This window comes from Bufo bufo, chromosome 1 (assembly GCF_905171765.1).
Source record: "Bufo bufo chromosome 1, aBufBuf1.1, whole genome shotgun sequence".
Taxonomy (NCBI): Eukaryota; Metazoa; Chordata; class Amphibia; order Anura; family Bufonidae; genus Bufo; species Bufo bufo.
In genome coordinates this window covers 275,340,123-275,364,960 of record NC_053389.1, presented here as the reverse complement: position 1 = coordinate 275,364,960, position 24,838 = coordinate 275,340,123, and the positions used below count along the sequence as shown (strand labels likewise).

The following is a 24,838-nucleotide window of genomic DNA, read 5'->3' as shown; positions in this document are numbered from 1 at the left end:
AATGTGTGGTAAGGAGTTGTGAAATCCGAAAGGTGCTCTTTGGAATATGGGCCCCTTTGCCCACCTAGGCTGCAAAAAAGTGTCACACATCTGGTATCTCCGTACTCAGGAGAAGGTGGGGAATGTGTTTTGAGGTGTCATTTTACATATACCCATGCTGGGTGAGAGAAATATCTTGGCAAAAGACAACTTTTCCCATTTTTTTATACAAAGTTGGCATTTGACCAAGATATTTATCTCACCCAGCATGGGTATATGTAAAAAGACACCCCAAAACACATTCCTCAACTTCTCCTGAATACAGAGATACCAGATGTGTGACACTTTTTTGCAGCCTAGGTGGGCAAAGGGGCCCATATTCCAAAGAGCACCTTTCGGATTTCACAGGTCATTTTTTACAGAATTTGATTTCAAACTCCTTACCACACATTTGGGCCCCTAGAATGCCAGGGCAGTATAACTACCCCACAAGTGACCCCATTTTGGAAAGAAGACACCCCAAGGTATTCCGTGAGGGGCATGGCGAGTTCCTAGAATTTTTTATTTTTTGTCACAAGTTAGTGGAAAATGATGATTTTTTTTAAAAAATTTTTTCTCATACAAAGTCTCATATTCCACTAACTTGTGACAAAAAATAAAAACTTCCATGAACTCACTATGCCCATCAGCGAATACCTTGGGGTCTCTTCTTTCCAAAATGGGGTCACTTGTGGGGTAGTTATACTGCCCTGGCATTCTAGAGGCCCAAATGTGTGGTAAGGAGTTTGAAATCAAATTCAGTAAAAAATGACCTGTGAAATCCGAAAGGTGCTCTTTGGAATATGGGCCCCTTTGCCCACCTAGGCTGCAAAAAAGTGTCACACATCTGGTATCTCTGTATTCAGGAGAAGTTGAGGAATGTGTTTTGGGGTGTCTTTTTACATATACCCATGCTGGGTGAGATAAATATCTTGGTCAAATGCCAACTTTGTATAAAAAAATGGGAAAAGTTGTCTTTTGCCAAGATATTTCTCTCACCCAGCATGGGTATATGTAAAATGACACCCCAAAACACATTCCCCACCTTCTCCTGAGTACGGAGATACCAGATGTGTGACACTTTTTTGCAGCCTAGGTGGGCAAAGGGGCCCATATTCCAAAGAGCACCTTTCGGATTTCACAGGTCATTTTTTACAGAATTTGATTTCAAACTCCTTACCACACATTTGGGCCCCTAGAATGCCAGGGCAGTATAACTACCCCACAAGTGACCCCATTTTGGAAAGAAGAGACCCCAAGGTATTCGCTGATGGGCATAGTGAGTTCATGGAAGTTTTTATTTTTTGTCACAAGTTAGTGGAATATGAGACTTTGTATGAAAAAAATAAAAAATCATCATTTTCCACTAACTTGTGACAAAAAATAAAAAATTCTAGGAACTTGCCATGCCCCTCACGGAATACCTTGGGGTGTCTTCTTTCCAAAATGGGGTCACTTGTGGGGTAGTTATACTGCCCTGGCATTTTCCAGGGGCCCTAATGTGTGGTAAGTAGGTAAATGACCTGTGAAATCCGAAAGGTGCTCTTTGGAATGTGGGCCCCTTTGCCCACCTAGGCTGCAAAAAAGTGTCACACATCTGGTATCTCCGTACTCGGGAGAAGGTTGAGAATGTGTTTTGTGGTGTCATTTTACATATACCCATGCTGGGTGAGAGAAATATCTTGGCAAAAGACAACTTTTCCCATTTTTTTATACAAAGTTGGCATTTGACCAAGATATTTATCTCACCCAGCATGGGTATATGTAAAAAGACACCCCAAAACACATTCCTCAACTTCTCCTGAGTACGGCGATACCAGATGTGTGACACTTTTTTGCAGCCTAGGTGGGCAAAGGTGCCCAAATTCCTTTTAGGAGGGCATTTTTAGACATTTGGATACCAGACTTCTTCTCACACTTTGGGGCCCCTAAAATGCCAGGGCAGTATAAATACCCCACATGTGACCCCATTTTGGAAAGAAGACACCCCAAGGTATTCAATGAGGGGCATGGCGAGTTCATAGAAAAGAACATTTTTTGGCACAAGTTAGCGGAAATTGATTTTTTTGATTTTGTTCTCACAAAGTCTCCCTTTCCGCTAACTTGGGACAAAAATTTCAATCTTTCATGGACTCAATATGCCCCTCAGCGAATACCTTGGGGTGTCTTCTTTCCAAAATGGGGTCATTTGTGGGGTGTTTGTACTGCCCTGGCATTTGAGGGTCTCCGCAATCATTACATGTATGCCCAGCATTAGGAGTTTCTGCTATTCTCCTTATATTGAGCATACAGGTAATGAGATTTTTTTTTTCCGTTCAGCCTCTGGGCTGAAAGAAAAAAATGAACGGCACAGATTTCTTCATTCGCATCGATCAATGTGGATGAAAAAATCTCTGCCAAAAAAAGAAAAAGGAGGGGAAAGGCGTCTGCCAGGACATAGGAGCTCCGCCCAACATCCATACCCACTTCAGCTCGTATGCCCTGGCAAACCCGATTTCTCCATTCACATCAATCGATGTGGATGAATAAATCATTGCCGGGATTTTTTTTTTTATATATACAAAGTGTTTGCCAAAGTATATGAACACCGCCACCTCCTCAGCTCATATGCCTCGGCAAACATATCTTTTACTGCAGAGGAGAAATCTCGTCTTGCAGCGCCGCATACACCGACTTGCGTGTAATCTGACAGCAGCGCAATGCTTCTGTCCGAATGCACATCAGTGCTGCAGCTAGTCGATCGGTTGGTCCACCTGGAAGGTAAAAAAAACAAAACAAAAAAGAAAAAACCAGGCCGCAAAGCAATAACTTTATTAACTTTAGAACAGAACATATTAACTTTTTTTAAACTTTTTAAACTTTTTTACTTACCGGTAATTTTTTTTTTGTTTAGTTTTTTTTACCTTTATAGAACAAACCTCTCCTTCCCCATGGGACAATGTGCAAAGCGCAAATCGCCCAAAGATGTGGCGAAGTACGTAATGCACTTTATCCCAGGTGAAAGGAGAGGTTTGCAGCAGCTGTGAGTAAAAGGGCCCTAATAGCCCTGTGTGCCTGTCCTGTGAGATGCAATCCCTATGCTAGGTGTACCTGTGTGTGGTACTTCCGGAAACACTCACCTAAGCATAGGGCAGGGTGGTCAGGGCAGTCAGGACAGAAATAGCGGGTGTCACGCCTTATTCCACTCCTGCTACAGACACGACATTTTTTTCGGGGTGGCGGTTGGGTTGAGGTACCAGCAACGACACTGGGGAAATGTCGCTCGTGTAGACGGCTAACTACACTGGTGGATGGGGCCACGGAACCTCCTGGGTAAAGGAGGTTCGCGATGATCTCTTCCTGGAATTTGAGGAAGGATCCTGTTCTCCCAGCCTTACTGTAGAGAACAAAACTATTGTACAGCGCCAATTGAATTAAATATACAGACACCTTCTTATACCAGCGTCTGGTTCTGCGGGAAACTAAATAGGGAGCCAACATCTGGTCATTGAAGTCCACCCCTCCCATGAGCGCATTATAGTCGTGGACTGAGAGGGGCTTTTCAATGACACGGGTTGCCCTTTCAATTTGGATTGTCGTGTCTGCGTGAATGGAGGAGAGCATGTAAACGTCACGCTTGTCTCTCCATTTCACCGCGAGCAGTTCTTCGTTACACAAGGCAGCCCTCTCCCCCCTTGCAAGACGGGTGGTTACAAGCCGTTGGGGGAAGCCCACGCGACTAGTTCGCGCGGTGCCACAGGCGCAAATCCGTTCTAGAAACAAATGCCTAAAGAGGGCCACACTTGTGTAAAAATTGTCCACATAAAGATGGTACCCCTTGCCGAATAAGGGTGACACCAAGTCCCAGACTGTCTTCCCACTGCTCCCCAGGTAGTCAGGGCAACCGACCGGCTCCAGGGTCTGATCTTTTCCCTCATAGATCCGAAATTTGTGGGTATAGCCTGTGGCCCTTTCACAGAGCTTATACAATTTGACCCCATACCGGGCACGCTTGCTTGGGATGTATTGTTTGAAGCCAAGGCGCCCGGTAAAATGTATTAGGGACTCGTCTACGCAGATGTTTTGCTCGGGTATACAAATCTGCAAATTTCTGGTTGAAATGGTCTATGAGGGGCCGAATTTTGTGGAGCCGGTCAAAAGCTGGGTGGCCTCTGGGACGGGAGGTGGTGTTGTCGCTAAAATGCAGAAAACGCAGGATGGTCTCAAATCGTGTCCTGGACATAGCAGCAGAGAACATGGGCATGTGATGAATTGGGTTCGTGGACCAATATGACCGCAATTCATGCTTTTTTGTCAGGCCCATGTTGAGGAGAAGGCCCAGAAAAATTTTAAGTTCGGAAACTTGGACTGGTTTCCACCGGAAAGGCTGGGCATAATAGCTTTCCGGGTTTGCGGTTATAAATTGTGTGGCATACTGGTTGGTCTCTGCCACGACTAAGTCCAAGAGCTCCGCAGTCAAGAACAGCTCAAAAAATCCCAGGGCCGAACCGATTTGAGCCGTCTCAACCCGAACTCCAGACTGGGCGGTGAAAGGGGGAACTACAGGTGCGGCTGAAGTTGGTGACTGCCAATCAGGGTTTGCCAGCACCTCAGGGACTCTAGGGGGTCTACGGGCCTGTCTGCGCGGTGGCTGCGACGGGGTAACTACTGCACGTGCCACCGTACCAGCTTCAACTGCCCTTCTGGTGCTCGCTACTTCACCATGTTGTACGGCAGTGCTGGTACTAGGTCCAGGAAGGGCTGCGCTGCTGGTGTATGCCTCACCACGTGATCCGGCAGCGACAGCCCCACTCTGCTGCTCTTGAAGCGGATCCTGCGTAACCTGTGGTCTAGCGACACGGGGCCGGGTACGCCTGGTGCTGCCAGGGACCTCCACCTCCTCGTCCGAACTTTGGGTCAGAGAGCCACTGCTTTCCACAGGTTCATATTCTGACCCGCTAGATTCGTCAGATGAGGGTTCCCACTCCTCATCCGACTGGGTCAGAATCCTGTAGGCCTCTTCAGAAGAATACCCCCTGTTTGACATTTTGGACTACTAAATTTAGGGGTATTCCCTGAGACTACCCAAGAAAAAAAGCAAACCTGTCTTACAAAGGGGAGGCTAGCGAAGTACCGGAGGCCGCTGCGGTTGATAAAAAATATCAAAACTGATTTTTTTATCGCCGCAGTGCGTGTAAAGTGAATGTGCAGTGATCAAAAAATAATAATTTTTTGTCACTGCGGTGGGGCGGGTGTGGGTGAACGCACGTGTGGGCGACCGATCAGGCCTGATCGGGCAAACACTGCGTTTTGGGTGGAGGGCGAACTAAAGTGACACTAATACTATTATAGATCTGACCGTGATCAGTTTTGATCACTTACAGATACTATAAAAGTACAAATGCTGATTAGCGATACGCTAATCAGCGAATAAAAGTGACTGCGGTGCGGTGGGGTGGGCGCTAACTGACGCTAACTACCTAACCAAGGGGCCTAAACTATCCCTAAAACCTATCAGTCAATACCAGTGAAAAAAAAAAAGTGACAGTTTACACTGATCACTTTTTTTCCTTTCACTAGTGATTGACAGGGGCGATCAAAGGGGTGATCAAAGGGTTAATTGGGGTGCAGGGGGGTGATCTGGGGCTAAAGTGTAGTGTTTGGTGTACTCACAGTTCAGTCTGCTCCTGTGCTGGATCCAACCGACGAAAAGGACCAGCACAGGAGCAGAGAAGCCATATAACAGATCATATTTACTAATATGATCTGTTATCTGGCTTGTGATTCGATTTTTTAAAAATCAGCAACCTGCCAGCGACGATCATTGGCTGGCAGGTTGCTGATGCAATTCTCCTCAAACTTTTGCCGGCCCGCGATGCGCATGCGCGGGCCGGCTGAGACCGAAATCTCGCGTCTCGCGAGAGGACGCGCTGGCGCGTCCACTCGGAATGAAACAACCACCTCCAGGACGCGTCTGTGCGTACAGCGGTCCGGAGGTGGTGAATATCTATATTATAAAATCCTGCCTTTTTGACACTGGCCATTAAGCCCAATAATAGGCAAAACTTCTTGGTCTGTACGGATCACTTTACTGCAGTTTTCTCCTTATCATTACAGGTAGGTTTAGAATAACAGATATCACCTCTGTGTATAGATAAGACAGGATCCACCATTCACAACCGGTGATTGTCAGAGCTTATCTGTCCTTTCCTTGTACAATGACCTCTGCACAGGTCACAGAGCATGCCCAGAAAACTCTCCCATAGAAGTCGGTGCCCTCCTGACCATTGTGTCTAGGGCTTATGGGGCTGCCATAAGGCAATTTTCTTAATGCTTAGGCAAAAAGGCCGCCCCCATAATCATGTTCAGGACATAGAATAAATAAATCTCCAATCAGAAAATAAATACAGATTTTAAAAAAAGTATACGTATCGCTATCTGGTTTTAACTGGCAGAAAAAAATGTTGGTGAACACATTTCCTTTAAACTCCGTGTTCATAGAAACCAATTTTTTAAATAATTGCTGGCTGTTACTTATTTTAGCAGTACTGTAGTATTGAAAATGAAATACAAACTATTTTCTGTAGCAGTCAGCACAGAGAGATAAAGCACCAACAAGGAGAAGCTGTAAGGTTACACAAATTGGGGAAGTAGCGCGTGTCGCTAAGGTCAGCACATCAGGGTGTTTGGGAGCAGCGCTGTGTACGGTAGACTGTGAATCAGTGCTATAGCCACTTCAGCATGAGAAACGATGGGGACTGAGAGGTCGGAGATCCATGATCTTAGAGATATGCAGTCCCTTTATAAGCTGGTGATACCCCTTTAAGACCAGGGCTCCACACACGATAAACAAGCAAACATATTTGCCTTCAAGAACACAGTGCGATATTGCCTCTAATGTAAGACTGTGGAGGCGCATGAAATCTCATATGCTGTCATGATTTTTTGTCATTATTGCAAATAGAATATAATATATATATACAGTATAGACCAAAAGTTTGGACACACCTTCTCATTCAAAGAGGTTTCTTTATTTTCATGACTATGAAGGCATCAAAACTATGAATTAACACATGTGAAATTATATACATAACAAACAAGTGTGAAACAACTGAAAATATGTCATATTCTAGGTTCTTCAAAGTAGCCACCTTTTTGCTTTGATTACTGCTTTGCACACTCTTGGCATTCTCTTGATGAGCTTCAAGAGGTAGTCCCCTGAAATGGTCTTCCAACAGTCTTGAAGGAGTTCCCAGAGATGATTAGCTTTTGTTGGCCCTTTTGCCTTCACTCTGCGGTCCAGCTCACCCCAAACCATCTCGATTGGGTTCAGGTCCGGTGACTGTGGAGGCCAGGTCATCTGGCGCAGCAACCCATCACTCTCCTTCATGGTCAAATAGCCCTTACTTTCAAAGTTTTCCCAATTTTTCGGCTGACTGACTGACCTTCATTTCTTAAAGTAATGATGGCCACTCGTTTTTCTTTACTTAGCTGCTTTTTTCTTGCCATAATACAAATTCTAACAGTCTATTCAGTAGGACTATCAGCTGTGTGTCCACCTGACTTCTCCTCAACGCAACTGATGGTCCCAACCCCATTTATAAGGCAAGAAATCCCACTTATTAAACCTGACCTGTGAAGTGAAAACCATTTCAGGGGACTACCACTTGAAGCTCATCAAGAGAATGCCAAAAGTGTGCAAAGCAGTAATCAAAGAAAAAGGTGGCTACTAGGGGTGCACCGAAATTCCGGCAGCCGAAAATATCGGCCGAAAATGTACCTAATCCATTTCGGCCGATATTGTTACATATCGGCCGAAAATATGGGGTGTGGGATTTGTCACCCACCAAGTAGCTCACCATCTGCGGGCGGGCGCCGGGCGGGCGGTTTACTTTAAGTCACTGCATTTTTATTTTACCTTACAATCGTGACGCTCCAGTAACAACTCTGCAGGCAGAGCGGAGGGCGGCGTAACGTCACTTACTCACGTGACGCGCCTGCTCCGCCTCCTTCATTCATAAAGTGGGCGGAGCAGGTGCGTCACGTGAGTAAGTGACGTTACGCCGCCCTCCGCTCTGCCTGCAGAGTTGTTACTGGAGCTTCACTATTGTAAGGTAAAATAAAGATGCAGTGAGTGATTAGTCTGCTGTGAGCAGCAGGGCCGGGGCTGTTATGGGTAGGGGGATCGGTCTATGGCACTGCTATGGGGAGGGGGGATCTGTGCACTGTTATGCCCATAACAGTGCACATATCCCCCCCTCCATAACAGCGCCACCCACAGATCCCCCTCTCCATAACAGCGCCACCCACAGATCCCCCTCTCCATAACAGCGCCACCCACAGATCCCCCTCTCCATAACAGCGCCACCCACAGATCCACCTCTCCACAACAGCGCCACCCACAGATCCCCCTCTCCATAACAGAGCCACCCACAGATCCCCCTCTCCATATATAATATGATTTATTAAATTCATGAAAAAGAATTATTAATAAAATCATTAAAAAAAAAGTATTTTAAAAGTATTTGGGCAAAAAGGCGGTTTCGGTTTTCGGTCAAGGGCATCCTGAATTTTCGGTTTCGGACCAGAATTTTCATTTCGGTGCACCCCTAGTGGCTACTTTGAAGAACCTAGAATATTACATATTTTCAGTTGTTTCACACTTGTTTGTTATGTATATAATTCCACATGTGTTAATTCATAGTTTTGATACCTTCAGTGTGAATCTACAATTTTCATAGTCATGAAAATAAAGAAAACTCTTTGAATGAGAAGGTGTGTCCAAACTTTTGGTCTGTACTGTATATATAATCAGTATCTCCCAAAAGTGAGCACACCCCTCACATTTTTGTAAATATTTTATTCTATCTTTTCATGGGACAGCACTGAAGATCTGACACTTTGATACAATGTAAAGTAGTCGGTGTACAGCTTGTCTAAAAGTGTAAATTTGGTGTGGCCTCAAAATAACTCGTTCAACATGGCACCTCATGGCAAAGAACTCTGAGGATCAGAAAAAACAAACTGTTTCTCTACATAAGGATGGCCTAGACCAGGCATGCTCAACCTGCGGCCCTCCAGCTGTTGCAAAACTACAATTCCCAGCATGCCCGAACAGCCACAGCAGGGCATTGTGGGGGATGTAGTTTTACAACAGCTGGAGGGCCGCAGGTTGAGCATGCCTGGTCTAGACTATAAGAAGATGCCAACACCCTGAAACTGAGCTGCAGCACGATGGCCAAGACCGTACAGCGGTTTGACTAGACAGGTTCCACTCAGAACAAACCTCGCCATGGTCCACCAAAGAAGTTGCATGCACATGCTCAGCGTCATATCCAGAGCTTGTCTTTTCATATAGACATATGAGTGCTGGCAGCATTGCTGCAGAGGTTAAAGGGGTGGGGGGTCAGCCTGTCAGTGCTCAGACCATACACCGCACACTGTATCAAATTGGTCTGCATGGCTGTCGTCCCAGAAGGAAGTCTCTTCTAAAGATGATGCATAAGAAAGCCTGCAAACAGTTTGCTGAAAACAAGCAGATTAGGGATATGGGCTACTGGAACCATGTCCTGTGGTCTGATGAAACCAAAATAAACTTATTTGGTTCAGATGGTGTCAAGCGTGTGTTGCGGCAACCAGGTGAGGCGTACAAAGACAAGTGTGTCTACAGTCAAGCATCAAGCATGGTGGTGGGAGTGTAATGGTTTGGGGCTGCACGAGTGCTGCCAGCAGTGAGGAGCTACAGTTCATTGAGGGAACCATGAATGGCAACAGGTGACATACTCAGGCAGAGCATGATCCCCTCCCTTTGGAAACTGGGCTGCAGGGCTGTATTCAAACATGATAATGATCCCAAGACGACCACTGCCTTGCTAAAGAAACTGGGGGTAAAGGTGCTGGACTGGCCAAGCATGTCTCCAGACCTAAACCCTATTGAGCATTTGTGGGGCATCCTTAAATGGAAGGTGGTGGAGCGCAGGGTCTCTAACATCCACCAGCTTCGTGATATGGTCATGTAGGCGTGGAAGAGGACTCCTGTGGCAACCTGTGAAGCTCTAGTGAACTCCATGCCCAAGACAGTTAAGGCAGTGCTGGAAAATAATGATGGCCACACAAAATATTGACACTTTGGGCACAGTTTGGCCATTTTCACTTAGGGGTGTACTCACTTTTGTTGCCAGCGGTTTAGACATTAATGGCAGTGTGTTGAGTTATTTTGAGGGCACACCAAATTTACACTGTTATACAAGCTGTACACTGACTACTTTACATTGTATCAAGGTGTCATATCTTCAGTGTTGTCCCATGAAAATATATAATAACATTTTTGCTAAAATGTGAGGGGTGTACTCAATTTTGTGAGATGCTGTATATCACATATGATTTAGTGCTGCATTTTCATAAGAGATCCCTTTGCAAAATGATATGTCACTATGGAGCCCTGGCCTAAAATGTGAAGATTTGGGAATGTGCAGTAGCGTGTATATTTGTAGGGCTATCCTGCTGTTTATTCTTATGGTGTAATTGATGGTTTAGTCTGGTGCCGGGGACCCTGGGTCTGACTATAGTTTATCACTGCATTGCTGGATTTAATTTTATTTCCTGTTTATACACAGTCTGGTTAGCATCACACAGTCTTCTCCTTCTTTCCATCTTATCTCAGGGATGCAGCTATAGAGAAGGCCTTACTCCTGTCCTCAGCTTACTCACAGAATGTTCCAGAACTCACAGACCCATCCGGAAATACATCAAAGCGGAGGTAACGTCGGTATGCTAAACCATATGATAGAAAGTGCAGGAAACCTGTATTCTGGGACTGATCCTTCAAATTGTGGCCTTTTGATGTTCTGTTGTTCTGCTTATTACCTCTTCTAATCTGTTATTTTCTGTGCCAACACATCCTAAATTCTGACCCCTAATCCCCCTCTGATCCTCACCTTGCTACCCCCCCCCTCTGATCCTCACCTTGCTACCTCATCAGTGTCCGTTGACCAGTGTCACAAGGCCAACACACCCTAAATTCTGACCCCCTAATCCCCCTCTGATCCTCACCTTGCTACCTCATCAGTGTCCGTTGTCCAGTGTCACAAGGCCAACACAACCTGAATTCTGACCCTTAACCCCCCTCTAATTCTCCCCTTTCCACCTTATCAGTGTCCACTTCTAGTCCAACGAAGGTGGGCATTGACAGACTGGAATTCTGGAAGTGGGAAGTCATCAACAACACTAGGGCTTAGAAGTAAGGTACTACAGGCTTGTCACCCATTATACCTGCTATACCTGTTGATGGGAAACACTCTCTTTATCTGTTTGAGTACTTAGAAGTCTTAGGTGATGGTGGTACAACATGCTTTACTGTTTGTAACCAGCAGGGGTCTTTCTGGAGTGTTACGATTCTGTACTGCTGTGGTACTCATTCCAGTACTATACGACTACCATCATGTGTGAACGCAGATTTGTGAAGGAATTCTTTAGCGGACCTATTTTTTTTCACTTCCTTTAGGTTCTCCCACCACTGAGGGATGTCTCAAACCGGCCAGAAGTGGGGACAACCGTAAGAAACAAACTGGTGCGATTGATGACCCATGTGGATTTAGGGGTCAAGCAAATTGCTGCTGAATTTCTATTTGTTCTGTGCAAAGAAAGAGGTAATTGACCTATGCAGACCTTATTGTTTAGTGGCTAAGGGGCCCTTCTTTTTACAGAAAGTTCAGACAATCCAATATAATGTCTATGGGTACTGGCCAATGGGGATAGAAGAAAAAAATTCCATACGTGTTAGTGGGGCATCTGGACAGATAGAGGTCATGTAAATTAGCATTTGCCATCAGCTATGACATTTCAGTGACCAGCTTAAAAGGGACTGTCTTTCAAGAGAGAACCCCTTTAAAAAGGATCTGTCACTTTTTCTGGCATGTCAGTGAATATTCATATTACACATGAAATAATTCTGGAGCATATTTTCTCTTAACCCTGTGTTTTGCCGTTCCTCTGTTATTCATCACAGGAATTTATGACCCCTGGGTATTACCAGTTGGGGGGTGTCCCTGCACACTGTCTAATCAGTGCCGGACCGTGTAGCTGGCCATTTGGTCTTGCTTCCACTAAAACTAATTTTGCCTGGGGAAACCTTAGCCATCTGAGCTGCTGCAAAGCAGATGTAGTATTACGTGAAAGTAAAGCCATTACTACAGCCTTGTCTACTATTCCTTTCCATTGCATGTTACTGATGAGAGGGATGACTGTACCTTAAAGGGGTTCTGCAGTATGTTTAAACTGATGATCTATCCTCTGGATAGATCATCAGCATCTGATCGGCGGGGGTCCGACACTCGGGACCCCTGCCCATCAGCTGTTTGAGAAGGCAGCGACGCTCCAGGAGCACCACGGCCTTTTCACTGTTTACCGCTGGCCCAGTGACGTCACGACTAGTATCAACTGGCCTGGGCGGGGCTTAGCTCCATTCAAGGGAACAGAGCTTAGCTGCGCCCAGGCCCTTTCGATACTAGTCGTGATGTCACTGGGCCAGCGGTGAACAGTGAGAAGGCCGCAGCGCTACTGGAGCGCCGCTGCCTTCTCAAACAGACAAAATCTGTTGACAATAAAAATTAAGAAAATTTCAGATGGGCGGCGTCCTACTCTCCACACAAGAGACTGCGTTCTTTTCGGTGTTCACAATCTAGATTGCAGCAGTAGTGCAGTGTACAGTAATTACAGCCATTCTGCCCTTTCGCTTGAAAGGGAGAGGAAACTGTAATTACATTGCACTACCGCTACAGTGTAGACACCATGCAGGTAAACGTTGAAGAGGACGCAGCTCTCGCAGGAGTCGCCTCTTCAAACAGCTGATTGGCGGGTGTGCTGGGAATTGGACCCCTGCCGAACTGATATTGATGACCTGTCCTGAGGATATGCCATTAGTATTGTGACACTGCACAACCCCTTTAAATCTTCCTGTGTACCAAACTACCAGCAAGGCAGCAAGGACCCCAGTTCTCTGTTTCCTGATCTCCTGTGACTTGGCCAGGAGTGGGTTATGTATTGTGTCTCTTGTGAAGTCTTAGCTTTTTGGGTGGTATAAGTATTTTTACTGACTGTGATTATCCTGGCAGTGGATAACCTACTGAAATATACGGGCTATGGAAATGCTGCTGGGCTTCTTGCTGCGAGAGGTCTCCTGGCCGGTGGGAGAGGCGATCGCTGGTATTCTGATGATGAGGATACAGACACTGAGGAATATATAAAGGCAAAACCAAAGTAAGAATGTCTAATCTAGTCTATCTGTCGATCTACAGTGGATATACAAAGTCTACACGCCCCTGTTAAAATGTGACAAAGATAAATAATTTCAGAACTTTTTCCACCTTTAATGTGACCTATAAACTGTACAACTCAATTGAAAAACAAACTGAAATCTTTTAGGTAGAGGGAAGAAAAAATATAAAAATAAAATAATATGGTTGCATAAGTGTGCACACCCTTAAACTAATACTTTGTTGAAGCACCTTTTGATTTTATTACAGCACTCAGTCTTTTTGGGTATGAGTCTATCAGCATGGCACATTTTGACTTGGCAAGATTTGCCCACTCTTCTTTGCAAAAACACTCCAAATCTGTCAGATTGCGAGGGCATCTCCTGTGCCACAGCCCTCTTCAGATCACCCCACAGATTTTCATTCGGATTCAGGTCTGGGCTCTGGCTTCATCTTCTTCTGGTGAAGCCATTCCTTTGTTGACTTGGATGTATGCTTTGGGTCGTTGTCATGCTGAAAGATGAAGTTCCTCTTCATGTTCAGCTTTCTAGCAGAAGCCTGAAGGTTTTGTGCCAATATTGACTGGTATTTGGAACTGTTCATAATTCCCTGTAGCTTAACTAAGGCCCCAGTTCCAGCTGAAGAAAAACATCCCCAAATCATGATGCTGCCACCACCATGCTTCACTGTGGGTATGGTGTTCTTTTGGTGATGTGCAGTGTTGTTTTTGCACCAAACATATCTTTTGGAATTATGGCCAAAATGTTCAACCTTGGTTTCATCAGACCAGAACACCTTTTCCCACATGCTTTTGGGAGATTTCAGATGTGTTTTTGCAAAATGTAGCCTGGCTTGGATGTTTTTCTTCGTAAGAAAAGGCTTTCGTCTTGCCACTCTACCCCATAGCCCAGACATATGAAGAATATGGGAGATTGTTGTCACATGTACCACACAGACAGTACTTGCCAGATATTCCTGCAGCTCCTTTAATGTTGCTGTAGGCCTCTTGGTAGCCTCCCAGGCCAGTTTTCTTCTCGTCTTTTCATCAATTTTGGAGGGACGTCCAGTTCCTTGTTCCGATCACTGCCCACCAGGCGGCGGTGATCGGAACTACACAGGACGTACAGGTATGCCCTCTGTCCTTAAGTACCGCGACATCAGGGCATACCTGTACGCCCTATGTCCCTAACAGGTTAAATGATGGCAGGTGTATGCTGACTCCTATTTAACATGATTTTGAATGTGATTGCCTAATTCTGAACACAGCTACATCCCCAGTTATAAGAGGGTGTGCACACTTATGCAACCACATAATTTTAGTTGTTTTTTTGTTTTCTGCCCTCCTCCTAAAAGATTTCAGTTTGTTTTTCAATTGAGTGGTACAGTTTATAGGTCACTATAAAGGTGGAAAAAGTTCTGAAATTATTTATCTTTGTCTCATTTTCTTACATCACAGAAACCTGACATTTTAACAGGGGTGTGTAGACTTTTTATATCCACTGTATATATCTATCTAGTCTGTCCATCTTATCTGTACATTGTCCCCTCAAATTCCAATATTAATTGTTTCTGGGACAACGTTTTAAAGTTGAAAATAATGGCAACTTGAGACCATAACTCTGGTTCTGAAGCCCCCAAACTGTCAGCCCAAAAGAAGAAAATGAAGATTTAAGAAGACTACTAAGAACACTAAAAGGGGTTGATGAAGTGCTTACATAAGACAGTCAGAAGGAGCTGCTGGAAGCTATAAATCACCTTCTATATAGAAGACAAAAGCTTCTTCAGGAATCTGTACAATATACACAGTTAAGATTTACTTATCAAAATGCGTCTGAATTCTGGCATAATTACAGCCCGTACTGGGTGTAGAGTGCCAGCTCCATGTGGGAAGTAACACTAAGGGGGTATCATTACATGGAGCTCCTGCAGGTTGGCACACATTGATGGTTCAGCAATGTAATTTCCTAGGAGTGCAGTTGCCCAGATGATAGGAGATGGTCTGCAGAGGTGTTAAAGCCAGCTGTTGGCATCTCCCTGGCTGCCTATATCTTGAGCATAGTTGTGAGCTTGTTGGGCGTAGCCATAGCAGGATTCCAAACATCTGACAGACATGACTTGCAATACCAGAGGCATTCTTTGGACATGAGTGGTGCTATTTCAGATGTTATATATATATTTCACCCAGCAGCAGGTTCCAATAGAAGGGAAGCTCGACCAGCACTTAGTGGTGAGTGACATTGTGGGGCATTGCCTAATCTCCTTGGCACAGATGAGCCACGTCCTTTTAGGCTAGTTTCACACTAGCGTTCGTGAGATCCTGCAGGCTGTTCAGGCAAATATGCAGAGAAATGGTCAGACAAATACTGCTGCGTGCAGCAGTATTTGTCCTGCCGATTCTCGCCATATTCGTGGGTTGCAGCACGATCTCCGCTGCTCCCCATTATAAATAATTTGGCCGGACCGCATCCATGTATCGTCTGGCAATGCCAGATACAGAGAGATCCAGCAGAGAGCAACTTATGAGCACTATTGTGAAACTAGCCTAAGGGTGGGTTCACACTAGCGTTATGGAGTCCGTTATGGCTTTCCGTTATAACAGGGTTATAACGGAACATAACGGAATCCATAGGATGGAATGCAAAACGGAAGCCTTTAAGAGGCATTCCGTTTTGCTCCGTCCTAATAGAAGTCTATGGGAAAACATAACGGATCCGTCTGGGTCCCGTTATGCAAGACGGAAAACAAAGTCCTGTCCAAAGGCGTCCGTTTTGCATTCCATCATAATGCAAGTCTATGTGCAGCAAAACAGATCCGCCCTTCCGTCTTATGGATTCCGTTATGTTCCGTTATAACCCTGTTATAACGGAAAGCAATAACGGACTCTATAACGCTAGTGTGAACCCACCCTTAGTATGCCATTTTATATTTTATTCATAAAGAAAATAATTTTTTATTATTTTTTAAACTCCTTTAGGACAGATAATCTTTAATGTTAATATTAGCCTATGGAAAAGTGAAATATAATATTAATGCCCATCTCTGTCTTTCAGCATAAATCTGATAACGGGTCATGTGGAAGAACCATTGCCAAATCCTATGGATGAAATGACAGAGGAGCAGAAGGAATATGAGGCAATGAAACTCGTCAACATGTTTGACAAACTTTCCAGGTACTAAGGCCACATAGAGCTTGTGTCATACTATCAGTCCAGTTAGAACCCATTAAAAAAAGCACTCAGGGATTTTTTTCTTTGCCTCTATAGTGCAGAATAGGCTGTTATTAAAGAAAAGGATAGAGGCTGTTGTGTATGCCTTATCTACCGTATACCTGTTTGATGTTATGTCTAATTTGTAGGTTGGCAGCCATCTTGATTCCTTCTCCCTCAGATAGGATTTTCCTAATTAATCGTACATTTCCCATCATACCTGAATTTGCAGAGACAGAGGGAAGATTCTTACCACACTGCGCTGCTCTATGCCCTCTGAGGGCAGCCATGACAGATTAGTCACACAGCTGCTATCCCCTCACACTGCTGTCTCTCCATGTATTTCTTTGTCATGCAGCTTCATCCTGTCTCCCATCTATGCCCTGTCAACACTCTCTCTCCTGTCAGCTCTCCGTGCAGAAGGTAGAAGACCATTGTGAAAGCACTTCTAATAGAACTGCACTGGAGAGTCAGCACATACAGATAGTACAGACAGGCAGTGTGTCAGGAGGTTTATAAAACTGCAGCTAATCCCTGTATACACTACTATATATCTGCACTCCTGTTGCTTCAGATAGGGGAGATGTTATATCTTCAAAAGAATAAGGGATATACAGAGGAGCGGTACAGGTGGTGAGGTAGTAATATATATAAAAAATATATAAAAATGGAGTGCTTCTTTAAAGGAGTATTTCCATCTTGTAAAGTGATGGCATTTCACTTGGATATGCCATCACTTTGCTTGGTGGGTGGACTGACCTTTGAAACCCTTACTGATCCTGTGAATAAAAGCGCTGATTTTGAGTTGTGTCTAAGTTTCCCCTACACAGCTTCACTCCTGGCCAACCAGCTGTGCGGGGAACTGCAGACAAGGGCATAAAAGTAGGGCATTTAAGTAGAAGCATGCAATGGTGATTTCCTCATCTCAAGAAATTTATTGAAACAACAACATTGGTGGGTAAACCCCCACAAAAAACTGTCAATGTCTCAATAACTTGTCATGTGGCCTTGAGCATCAATTACATCTTAACAACGACTTCTCATGCTGTTGACTCTTCTTAAATGGCGGCCCTCAGGTCATTGAGGTTGCGGAGGCTTACTATCCTCTACACGGCGATTCAGCTGATACCATAGGTTATCAATGGGATTCAGGTCTGGAGAAAGTGCAGGCCACTGCACTTGAGGTACGCCAGTCTCCAGCAGCCGTTCCCTAATAATGTGACCTCGATGAGCTGGCGTATTGTTGTCCATGAAGATGAAATTAGGCCTGTGTTGTTCATGCAGAGGCACAATGACTAGATTAATGATGTTATTCAAGTAGTATGGGCTTGTCACTGTACCATTCACAAAGTATAGGGAAGTTCTGTATTGACTAGACACACCTGCCCACACTAACACCACCACCACCAAAGGCAAACTGTGGCTGTTGCATAGCGCTCTCCTTGACGTCTCCAACATTGTTGGTGGCCATCATTTCTGCTCAGCATGAATCGACTTTCATCAGTGAACAGCACTGAGGCCCACTGGTACATCGTCCAGAGTAGAAGCTCCCTGGCCTATGCAAAACTATGACGCCTGTGGTCAGGTACCCTTGCATGTCGTTTACGCTGATGTAAACGGTTTTGAATGGTCTGACGTGACACTTGGGTGCCTCTCACCGCCTTTAAATGTGCCTGCAGTTGTGTGGCATTCATCACCCGGTTTTGCAGGGCATTGTTCACAATGAAGAGGTCATCAGTGTGGGATGTGGCCAAAGGACGTCTACTTCTATGCCTTTCTGTGACTCTACCAGTCTCTCTGTATGTCTGTTGTAACCTGCTGATGACACTCTAGGTTCAGTGGCCACTTCCATCTGAGAACATCCTGCTTGAAGCCTTGCAATGACGAGGTACTGTTGATCAATTGTTTGGTGTCGTCTTGGTCTCATGATGTCAGAATGTGGACAGCATGATGAGGAGGACTGTTTAAAGGGTTTCTATCACTTCATATGACATAATTAGCTGGCAGACACTAGCGATCTGCTAGTGTCTGCTCTGGCCAACCATCTGGCTGTATTCGGCGCATGCGCATTGAATGTCTGACCGCTCCGAGCTCAGACATCTCTAATGCGCCGAATACAGCCGCGCACGGCGCATGCGCGAGAATTCGGCCGCTGCGTCACACGGAGGAGGACATGGGAGGGCTGGAGGGACGTGCTGGGCGGCCGCTGTGTATGAAGGTAGACGGAGCCTCTAGGTGCTAATGACGCCCACATAGCACCTAGAGGCTTATTAGCATATTTATAAAAGTTAGTTTTTTAGCAAAACCGCTGCCCCACAAGTGATTATAGTAGGATGGTTGGCCAGAGCAGACACTAGCAGATCGCTAGTGTCTGCCAGCTAATTATGTCATATGAAGTGATAGAAACCCTTTAAATACCAATTCTAATTGAACCAGGAAATGTATTGGGCGATTCATGGATCAAACACCGGATTTGAATTTTGCCGTTAAGCTCCTTGTTAGAGAACAGCAAGTTATGCAAAAAGTACTAAAACGTTGAACAGTTGGACATGTGCATTTAAAAGTTTAGAGAAGGTCACATTAAGTTCACCTGTAAAGGTTAGAGTGCATTTTAGGTTCATCCTGAAATTTCACCCACAAGCCAAACATCCCTAACTTTTTGTGAGTAGTGTATGAATGAAGATAGGCGGCAATATCCAACATCGTTCATGGACAGGTTTAGTGCTGTTTCTAGGGGGTAAAAAAAACAGATCTATTGTTCTAATCTTGGACATCCCCTTTAAATCTGCCAGAAACTGGACGCATAACTCCAAAGTGTGAAAGGGCATTTTAGACATATTCCCATCCAGTCTTCTCTATTTTGGATGGTTCATCATTCATTTAATATTTTTATAAACATTTACTGTCCGTTTAACAAATGGCAAATTGGTGCTTTAAAGGCTGTTATATTGCATATTTTCCTCAGATTATGCTCTTCCCCATTTACCCTTCTTTGTACGTCCACCTATAGTTTTAATAAGTGAGCTGTTTTGAATGCAGCGCTTTATGTATATCACAATGGCTTCTTAGTTAAGGCTTCGTGCTGCCAGCCAACCTTTTGTTGGTAATGGAATCCTACAGTGGAAGAATCGGGTCCAATTATCGCGGAGTTCTGTAATACATTCAGTAAAGCAGCAAGGATATAAGCGGCCTGTGCGGGCCTGCTCATTAAAGAGACGTAATTACAGGCTAATTGTTAAGGCCGTGCTGTTGTCACTCCTTGCGCTCTTTGTAGCTGGTGACAAAACAAAATAATGTCATAGAAAGGGAATAGAAAGTATTGTTGGTATTTAGACTTCAATTAACACCAAATATTAATAGGGAGGGAGCGCCATATTGTGAAATAAGAGCTCCAGCTTGTGAATGGCTCTTGGTTCGCTGCAGACAGTCATTAATGGTGTATGGGAAGAAGCATGCTTTGGTGTCTTTGTGACTGTCAGGATGAAAGGTCGTAGATGAAATACAGTGATTTCTCAGGTACGTTTCTAATTAAACCTGTGGGTGAAAGGACTTCTCCTCTTAGGAGACCTGGAAGCTAGTGAAGGAATGTGACTCGGACAGACCTGTGTTGGAGATGAGACTTTAGCAGTTACGTAACATTTTTACAGAACTCTTTATAAATTGTTCCTGCTATCCATTTCCCTGCTTCTCTGCTCATTAAAAGTGTTCTGTGCTTTGGTCTCTACTTGTTAGCAGGTTCCTTTAATGATGAGCAGATTACAAGTTGTCCCCCTGCTGGAACCATCAGTAATCATCTGTGATCAGTGCAGATGACCTGAGAGTAGGTTGTCTCTTTTCCTGCAGCACCACCACAGGGGAAATTAAGAATTAAACATTGCTCCTTCAAAGCGGTGGGTTGTCTTTGCAAGGCAGGAAAGAGAAGGCCTCCAGAGTGAGTGGCGCTCTTTTTAACCGCTCTCCAATTTAATTGAGAGATCAGGATGCTAAACAGGGTCCACACTTTTATTAACTCAGAATTCCCTAATAGGATGTATGAAAATGGGTTTTCTAAACAGGACATTGCTTTTAAGCTATGCCACCAGATAGGTGTGCCTGCTCTGCTACATTGGCTAAATCTTAGATAAGTGCCATATGTCTATGCCAGTTGTTGTCTAATTCTGTTCCTAGAGTAGAAATTGAGCAATATCTCATCTTATTAAGAGTTATTTAGGGGGTACAATGGGGCCGTGAGTTTCTTAAATGCCAGTTAAGTAGTTGGAATAATTTCTAATAAGCATATGGGGTGGCTCCCCTATGTAGACATAGATAACATGCTGCATAAGAAGGAGCTTGCCAGACTAGTTTGCATACATTAAATTCATGTGACTGTATACAGTCAGCTCATTGGCTCCCCTAGTGGTAGCTGAAAGCAGCCAGAGTTGTATTATCTAAAGAGAAGTAGGATCAGTCCTATTCTGCCTGATAGGTTTGATCCTGCCGATTGAAATGATTCATGTGTAGTGATGAGCGAACTTCGTGTTTTGAAGTTCGGCGTTCGGGTTTTCTGGCAATTCAGTTATGGATTCTGTTACACCGGACCATAACCGCACCACAGAAGCCTTTAAGGGGCATTCCATTTTGCATTCTGTCATAATAGAAGTCTATGGGCAGCATAACGGATTCGTCCGGTTTCCGTTATGCAGGACAGAGCGCCGTTAAATAGGTTGTCCAGTTGGTGCTTTGCCGTTCTACTGACTGCTGAGGGGTTAATTTGGCCCCCACCATTAGAATTGATGGTATTCTGCTGCATTACTCTACTATTCAAGGGCATTTTAATATTTCCTCTCCCCCTTTAGCTAAATGTATAATTAAATTGTGGTTGTGAATCACAATTTCATTCTGTATAGGAACACTCCAGACAAAACTGATACGCAGTATTATGCCTAGTGGAAGTCCTGAGGGGCGGGACATGGCTGATTCTCGCTTTTGTCCTCTCTGAATCTGTGTCATGCCCTGCCCCTGAGGCTCAGCACTAGACATAAGTGTTTTACTTGTTGTGTTACTTTGAAGAATGCTATAAACCAGTAGGTACCAATAGGAAGGGGGGCAGCTTTTTAGTAAATACCCCATACCTATTCTTCCGCCACACATCCCAAGAGGTATGCCCCAGACCTGCTCTACTAAGAGCAGAGCCCCATTTTATAGAGTAGGCTCTTTCTAGGGCACACACCCTGGTCCTACAGCTCTTTCCCTGATCCCTAATAGATTATGTAGGATGGGGTGCAATTTTGTAATATATATACGTCATCCCAATTCTGCCTATTCGGGGCACAGTTTTATGAACCTCTTTGTAACGGCATCAAGTCCATGACCAGTGTAGAAACATGTCTTATCTTGTACATGCAGGCTGTTCCCGTTGTCCCGGACACATCTTGGTACAGCCTGAAGTTTTTGGTTGATGCCATAAAGTTGAAAATTAATTTCCTGCACTTCTTTATTAGCTTTAAATCAATATTTAATGATTCCTAAATGTGGCAGTGCCTTGCAGGGCAGATATAATTGGATTAATGTTGGAGAGCCGTCGGGAACTTTAAAAGGATTAAACTGATTGTCAGCTCTGTAATTAAACCTGCGCAGACAAAAGGTTGCCTAATTCCTAGTGAATCGACTGGGTTTCAAGCACCACTAGAGGATGTGCCTGCAGAATGTTCCTACTAACTACCAACCCATTCCCCCCCCCCTATTCTTCTTCAACGATTAAATTGAAAACACATCAAGTCACCTATTTAATTGGCTCAGAGCCTGGTGCTGAACTGGTGCTGGGTCCGGGGCAAGTTATTTATTTCTATATTTAAAAAAATTAAAAAAATCACAGACAAAAGACACTGCTGATACAGCCCTTGTCTTGTCGGCTACTCATTAAGCATCGGCTTCAGCGCCTTGCCTTTAATTGGACAGCCACAACTATGCCCAAGCGGCGCCCATTCTTCCTCCAGTCATTGTGGTCCTTTATTTGCTAAACATTACGGTCTGACAGTTTTTCTGTCGCTTTGGTCTATGGAAGATGCAGCGTCCATGTTATTATCTAGTACTGAATAGATCTTTTTAACTTTGTCTTTCAGAGAAGATATTATTAAACCGATGGGAGTGAAACCCGATGGGACGATGGCTCCGCTGGAAGAAGCCGTACACTATACACAGATTGCCGAGGCAGACAGTTCAGATTCAGACTAGACCTTCGCCTGCTGTTTTATTTTATTTTTATTTTTTTCTTACAGTGAGAGATTGCTATTTATACTCTTGATATGTCCAAATTAAAAAAAATATTAAATTATGATTGTTACAGTCCAGTGACCCTGGAAAAAAAAAGTCCTTAAAGGCTATGACCACCTTTGGGGGCAATTTTTTTGAGATTACATTTTACTAATTTTGGGCTAATAATCATTTTTCAGTTAGCCTTTGTGAAAACTTTGCTTGTTCATCGGGTGATTGGTGGCACATACAGGACGATTATTGGTGCGTCTAAATACACTTTTAACAGTTTATAGACAATTATTATGTCATATTCCTATCAGTAAGTTAAGCATTCATTATAGCTCAATTCTTATGAGTCAAGAGATCAGAGATAAGTAGCTGTCAACAGTATAAACACCAGAGCCCAGCACTAGAGAATCTCAAGGCTGTACAGAGAAAGGGGCTAAAAATGTAAAAGACAAATTGAAAAAAAATTATTTGTTCAAAATGAGTACAATGCAGTAAGAAAATAAATTGCCCTTAAAGGTGTTCATAGCCTTTAAGTTTCTCTTTTCTCAAGTTCTACTCACTACGGTTATAGCCACCAATAAAGCTCTTATAGTGGTCAACCAATTTGCCCACAATTTTCTATGAAAAAATTGTCCATTTATCCAGTGTTCCACTGCCTGCTTGTAAGGCAGATTTGCCATTTAGGATCCTATGGAGGCTGGGTGACAATCCTATTGGAAAGAATATTATTAGCCTTTTTGACAGTAAGGCCCCTTTCACACGGGCAAGATTTTCGCACAGGTGCAATGCGTGAGGTAAACGCATTGCACGCGCACTGAATCCAGACCCATTCATTTCTATGGGGCTGTGCACATGAGCGGTGATTTTCACGCATCACTTGTGTGTTGCGTGAAAATCGCAGCATTCTCCTCTTTGTGCGTTTTCCACGCAACGCAGGCCCCATAGAAGTGAATGGGGCTGTGTGAAAATCGCAAGCAAGTGCGGATGCGGTGCGATTTTCCCGCACAGTTTCATTATTCATTATTATTTTCCCTTATAACATGGTTATAAGGGAAAATAATAGCATTCTGAATACAAAATGCATAGTACAATAGGGCTGGAGGGGTAAAAAAAAAATATAATAATTTAACTCGCCTTCATCCACTTGTTCACGCAGCTCGGCTTCTCTTCTGTCTTCATATTTGCTCTGCACAGGAAAAGGACCTGTGGTGACGTCACTATGCTCATCACATGGTCCGTCACATGATCCATCACCATGGTAAAAGATCATGTGATGAGCGCAGTGACGTCATCAAAGGTCCTATTCCTCAAAGAAGAAGACAGAGGAGAAGCCGGGCTGCGCGAACAAGTGGATTAAGGCGAGTTAAATTTTTTTCTTTTTTTTTTTTAACCCCTCCAGCCCTATTGTACTATGCATTCTGTATTAAGAATGCTATTATTTTCCCTTATAACCATGTTATAAGGGAAAATAATAAAATCTACACAACACCTAACCCAAACCCGAACTTCTGTGAAGAAGTCCGGGTTTGGGTACCAAACATGCCGTTTTTTCTCACAAGCGTGCAAAACGCATTTCAATGTTTTGCACTCACACAGAAAAATCACGCATTTTCCCGCAACGCACCCGCATCTTATCCGGGCCAAAAACATGACGCTCGTGTGAAAGAGGCCTAAGAGTATTTTTTGGTGTGGATTTCACTTGAAAAACCGCTCCAAAAAAAAGCCATGCGAACGGGCCCTTAAGGAGGTTAAAAGGAAAACTTTAGGTAAGGTCTCTTGCACACGGCAGTTGTGTGCCCGTGGCCGTATTGCGGCCTGCATACAGCGGGTCTGCAATAGACGGAAACCGGCCCGTGTGCACTCCGCATAACAGATGCGGACCCAATTACTTGAGTGGGTCCCCAATCACGGAGATTCAGAATGGAAGCACAGATCGGAACCCCACGGAAGCACTCCGTAGTGCTTCGTGGTGTTTCTGTCCGTGCCTCCGCACCGCAAAAAAATAGAACTTGTTCTATTTGTTTGCGGTGCGGACGGATCACGGACAAACTCAAGTTGAGTGGGTCTCGATCCATCCCGGCTGCCGCACGGACGTTGCCCGTGCATTGGGGACCGCAAATTGCGGTCCCCAATGCGCTG

General features: G+C 44.3%; 1 protein-coding gene across 1 annotated transcript in view; it reads left to right on the top strand.

Moving 5' to 3' along the window:
• The window catches only part of RIC8B (RIC8 guanine nucleotide exchange factor B), a 73,026-nt gene extending 49,863 nt beyond the window's left edge, over nucleotides 1–23,163 (top strand). The window contains exons 6-10 of the mRNA XM_040439581.1: nucleotides 10,661–10,756; nucleotides 11,501–11,645; nucleotides 13,110–13,254; nucleotides 16,301–16,420; nucleotides 22,558–23,163. Coding sequence (XP_040295515.1) covers nucleotides 10,661–10,756; nucleotides 11,501–11,645; nucleotides 13,110–13,254; nucleotides 16,301–16,420; nucleotides 22,558–22,669 — 618 coding nt within the window. The 3' untranslated portion in view covers nucleotides 22,670–23,163. The remainder of the gene's footprint in view (nucleotides 1–10,660; nucleotides 10,757–11,500; nucleotides 11,646–13,109; nucleotides 13,255–16,300; nucleotides 16,421–22,557) is intronic.
• Nucleotides 23,164–24,838: the final 1,675 nt, after the last annotated feature.